General features: G+C 34.8%; 1 protein-coding gene across 1 annotated transcript; it reads right to left on the bottom strand.

Moving 5' to 3' along the window:
• Nucleotides 1-2,355: 2,355 nt before the first annotated feature.
• On the bottom strand, nucleotides 2,356-3,288 carry LOC101962535 (olfactory receptor 2T27). Its single transcript, XM_005339360.3, has one exon. The coding sequence runs from the start codon at nucleotides 3,286-3,288 to the stop codon at nucleotides 2,356-2,358; it is 933 nt and encodes a 310-aa protein (XP_005339417.2).
• Nucleotides 3,289-5,763: the final 2,475 nt, after the last annotated feature.

Raw genomic sequence — 5,763 nt, 5'->3', positions numbered from 1 at the left:
TAAGATTGTTGCTTAGAGTGATCCAAGGAGAAAAAGAAGTCCACCATAACAGCTACAGGTAATGAACAAAGTAGTCCTGTAACTTAGGTCATGTGATCAAAAAGTCTAGATTTTGAAGGTGTTAGTAATAGAAAAGATGTACACCAATTATTGCCCCTAGGATTATGGAGTAAAGCTCTGCCATCAATTGCACAAAATTATTCGCCTTTTAAGAAAGAGATCCATCATAAGATTCATAAGTAAAATGAACATCAAAACCAAATTAAAAAACACAATATATAACAAGTGCTGGCGAAATACCAAGCAGAAAGCAGGTCTGATTTTATTGTGCTGTTATCATGTATATATGTTCAGGCAGTAGCTAGGCAGATTAGAGACAGCCACCAATACAATTTCTTGCCAACCTTACTTGCAGCGACCAATTGAGGAGTGGGATGTGGAGTAAGTGCAGGGAATGCAACACATGGCCTCATGCCCATGGCTGTGCCTACAATATAAGTGGTCTGCCGCTCATGTACCTAGCATGAGGGGAATGGCCTGCCACTCAGCCCTTTATGTATGCAACATATGCAGTACTGCATGCACCTGTCCCCACAAAGTCCTGTAATTTTTGGCAATGTTGCTGGAATTGGAAATCATTATATTACGTTAAATAAGATGGACACAGAAATACAAGGACCACATGGTCTCACTCATAAGTGGAATGGAAAATTGTTGATCTCATGAAATTTGAGGGTATAGTTGTTGTTACCAGAGCAAGAGGAGAGAAGAGGAAGAAATGAGAAGAAGCTGCTAAATTGTTAACAATTTATAGTTAGGAGTAAAAAGATCTTGTGCACTATTAAAAAGTAAATATACAATTATTTAACGTACATTTCCAAAAGATAGAAGAAAATATTTTGAATGTTTCACCTTAAAGAAATTATAAATGTCTGAAGAGATAGATACATTTATCCTCAATTTGAACATTACATGTTATACATGTAACAAAAAGTCATGTCACTCCATTAATATGTATATTTATGTATCAGTTATAAACAAATTTAATTTTTAAAAGAATCTCAGGCATGTCCTTAGTAAATGTGGAACACTTACTAAGAAGCACTAAGTAACACAATATCTGGAGGTATTCTTTATGACCTAGGTTCTGTCAGATCCACCAAGTCAAATGGGCTAAGCAACAATCATTCATAAGATGAAAATGGTCAGTCTGGAGTTAGACTGGATGAGAGGGTTCTCCTTAGCTATGAGAGTGGGTATCCTACAGAAAGAAGGAAGAGTAGGGTGTTTTATTTCTATATCCTATGAGTCCTACTGGTTTAATAACTAAGTATACCTGGAGTACTTCATGGAAATATGTGAGGAAAGACAATTTATTAAAGCTATGTAATTGAGACTTCTGTTGTAGTTAAACATGAATAGGAACAAACCAGCTGCAAAGAGTTTCTAAGAATTCACCCATGGGATAGGGGGACAAGGGAGAATCATGTAGGAGAGAGGTGATAAGGGAAGGATCATAGGGTTTTCTGATCGAACACAGTGAATCCCAGTTGTTCAGTATACTAGTGATATATATAATATTCTTCCTTTTTAAGATAAAGAAGTTGATAAAATGGGATTTGTGGGGTTGTGGCTAAGTGGTGGAAATCTCACCTAGCATGCATGGGGCACTGGTTCAATCCTCAGTACCACATAAAAATAAAATAAAGGTATTGTGTCCTCCTATAACTAAAAAAATATTTTAAAAATAGGATTTGAATGTTTAGTTGTGGAGTTTATATAATTAATTATAGGTGGTAAACATGCAAAAAAATAATGTTGGTACTGAAGAGCATGAAGTTATGATATCTAACATATACAAATAATTATATCTTATACTCTGGTAGTTTAACAAGCCATTTTCCTTAACATATTGCATTACAAAAGATATCAGTTAATATTTGACCATGGAATTCACCTAGCAATAGTTCATTTTAATAATTAACTCTGATTTCAATAGTCTTCCTATCCTAAGTACGAAGAAGATTCAAATAAGCTATGTTTATTTTGAGACCCAAAGTCCTTACTTGTAGGAAATTTCTAAGAACCTCAGAGATTTCAGACTAAATATAATTCTTAAATTAATAAAAATAACACTTTTTCTAACTTAATAATGCCCCAATAATATTTATTTTTAAAGTATATAAATCTCCATTGGAGATCTGGAAAATCATATATAAAAAATTGCATTTACATAGAGCCACAATCATCTTGGTTTCCTGAAAGCAAACCATACACATTCTTGGTCTTCAGACTTTAATCTATACTTTTGGTCATAAACATGTCATTTTCCCGCATGGAAGGACTACTCATCTACTACAATATCATACATCTCCCAGAGAGCTTCCTGAGAGCTGCCACCACCTCTTTGTTCCTCAGGCTATAGATTATGGGGTTCAGCATGGGAGTGAGGATATTGCTGAAAACAGAAAGTGCCTGGTCCTGCTGTGGACTATGAGAAGAAGTGAAAGTCATGTAGATGAATATATTTGGACCAAAGAAAAGACTCACCACTATTAGATGGGAAGAGCAGGTGGCCAGAACTTTCCTTCTGCCCTTCACAGAATTCATATGGAAAACAGTGATGAAGATAAAAGTATAGGAAGTTGTGATGAGACTAAAAGGGACAACAAGCAGCACAATGCTTGTCACTACCACCACTAACTGATACACTGAAGTGTCTTCACAGGAGAGCTTAATGAGGACTGGGACCTCACAAAAGAAGTGTTGGATTTCCCTTGACCCACAGATGGGAAAATGCATCGGATATACTGTGTGAATAAATGAACTTGAAGATCCTCCAATCCAACACCCAGCAATCATGTGCAGACAGATCCTGGTACTCATGATGGTGGGATAACGCAATGGGTTACAGACAGCCACATAACGATCATAAGCCATGAGAGTCAAGATGAGGCATTCTGACATTCCCAACATCAGAAAAAAGAAACTTTGTGTCCCACAGCCAATCCACGATATGCTCCTTTTCCCTGTAAAAAAGTTTGAGGCCATCTTTGGGACAATGGTGGAAGTTAATGTCAAGTCAATGATGGAAAGTTGACTGAGGAGAATGTACATGGGTGTATGGAACCGAGAATCACTGCAAATCAAGACAATCAAAAGTATGTTTCCCAAGAAGGCAAGGATGTAGATAAAGATGATTATGGAGTTGAGAACAGTGGAATGCCGAAATTCAGGAAAGAGTCCCACAAGGATGAAATCAGTTACTAAGGTCTCATTCCCATGCATCATGCCTCTGCAAGAAATGTAACAAGGTTGGGGCACAAATAAAGTAGATTAAAACCAGTGATATTCAGTATACGTATATCAATCAGTATATTCACTATAATATATCAATCTATGGATCAAATATTTTTAACATTCTCTCCAATTCTGGATTAACAGATAGTATTTGCCATCATCTCACCAGAGACTCTACCATATATTGTTCAACAATCATCTAAATTTTGTTAAAATGGAGAATACTGAAAAGACTGATCAACTTCAGGGTTTCTTAGCCTCTGTAGAACTCACAATTTTGTTCGTTCTTCTGTTTTTTTAAGGTGGGTAAAGAACCTTGTAAACTATAAGCCTACCTTCTAAAATTTTGTGCCTAAAATCTTATACCATTTCTAATAATCATGGGTTCTAACTATTAATAATTGTATATTTGGACAAAAACATAAAGGAAAACCTAGTTAATTCATTCAATTTAGTTGTTTAAATTACAAATCAATTATTTAATAAAATTTAATTAAATATACTGTTTTATTTTCCTTTTTGGCTAATTTTCATCATGCCATAAATAGAGCAACAAAAATTTCTGGGTTTACATAATAACCCTGCCCCCAAATCATTAATATTCCCTATTGCTGACTAAGTAAAGTTTTAATATCTAGAATTCTAAATCTTCAGTGACTTGGAGCCAAGCTGCCTTACAAAATTTATGTTCTATTATTTTTAAACATATTGCTCAAATTCCAACCAAATGAGTACTCTTGTGGTGTTCCCACAATGTTTGCATGCTCACGTATCTGCACCTTTGTTTTTATTTTCCTCAGGATTAACCATTTCATTTCTATTGTTGGAGCTTCTTCAATGCTTACAATCTCATGAAATTCTAAAAAAATTTCTCCCTATCTACTTGGGTTCCTCTGTACCTTAGTGGTATAACTCCTGCCATTTTACCAGCATAACAGAGAGACTGTGTAGTTTGTGCTATTTTAAAGTCAAGCCCCATCCATTTAGTATCTCAAGGGGTAGTCATGAGACTTAGATGAGTTACTATATTTAAACTACTTATGACATTGACTGGTACTTTTTATCTTTATTACAGTTTTCTGTGTACCCATATTTCTTTTAAAATAATAATATTTGAGTGTTAGGATTAGGTTTACTTCACTGAAGTCCAATAAAACCAGGTCAATAACTTCCAAAGAGCATAAACTATTAACCATTTGCTAAACAGAAAGTTGAACAAATTCTATGGAATTCAGCATTTTCACATTTTCATTGCACTTGTAGAAGTTTCCATATTTATAAGCATTTTCTGTCAGAACAGGACTGAAGAAGCACATATGTCAAAAGACATGAACATTCTGTTTTCTATTATTGGATCAGGAAATTTCATAATGTAAAACAATGCCATCTTCTAGTTTAAGTTCATGGTTCTTTTACGAGTTTTTACATTTGGGTCATATTTGTGACAAATGATATCAGTGAAGAAAAAAAATCACTGCTGTTATTTTAGTCATTAGTCTAAAGAAATATAAACTACTGAGCTAATAATTAAACATTCTGTCATTAGTGAGCATCAAGCACTAATTCTACTGAAAGTTAGATTAATACTATTTCAGAGTGGCAATTAAAATAGTTCTTGAAAATCCTTTAACATTCATTCATTTTTATGTTACTTTTGCTGGTATTCACTTTATTTTATACATATTCTACTAGGTGCTAAAATGGGAGCATAAATGAATTAGGACAGGGTCTATATCTTCAATAAACCCTGAGTTGACATATGAAATTAATGCTATATCAACATAGAGGAGAGTACTAATGTCTGGGTAAAAGAAGCCTGGTGAGTTAGATAAGAAATTATTTTAAGCTGTGTCTGCCATATTTACACAGCAATTTATATAAATATGAAGAACAGTGGGTTCCTCATAATTAAAAACCCAGGTCAATTGGTGAAAGTCACATAGCATAAGTAGGTAAAAAACAAATTGGAATTCTTACACATATTTATATTTAAACTTTTTAAACCATATAACCCTGAAAGTTTGCAAATTTCTTATCCTGTATAATCTCATAGAATTCTTATCTGTATATTTATGTTTAGACACATTATCTGGCCTGTCCTTTACTTCCACTGAACTAAGAACTCCATCTACCTACACATATAGAACACATCTGTCTGCTATAGGACCTGATTAATTTTAATTTGGGGGGTAGGTGGGTACTGGGGGTTGAACTGAGGGGCAGTCAATCACTGAGCCACATCCCCAGCCCTTTTTTTGTATTTTATTTACAGACAGGGTCTTACTAAGTTTCTTAGTACCTTGTTTTTCCTGGTGCTAGCTTTGAACTCATGATCCCCTATCTCAGCCTCCAAGCCACTGAGATTACAAGCATTCACCGCCACACCTGGCTAGGACCTGATTTATTTGTCAAGAGCAAAAGTAAGCAAAGGATCTCAACTATAAGGTGATCACGAAGCATTGC

Source organism: Ictidomys tridecemlineatus, chromosome 1, assembly GCF_052094955.1.
Source record: "Ictidomys tridecemlineatus isolate mIctTri1 chromosome 1, mIctTri1.hap1, whole genome shotgun sequence".
Classification (NCBI taxonomy): Eukaryota; Metazoa; Chordata; class Mammalia; order Rodentia; family Sciuridae; genus Ictidomys; species Ictidomys tridecemlineatus.
The sequence above is the reverse complement of the archived record's forward strand: the minus strand, read 5'-3'. Positions and strand labels throughout refer to the sequence as shown.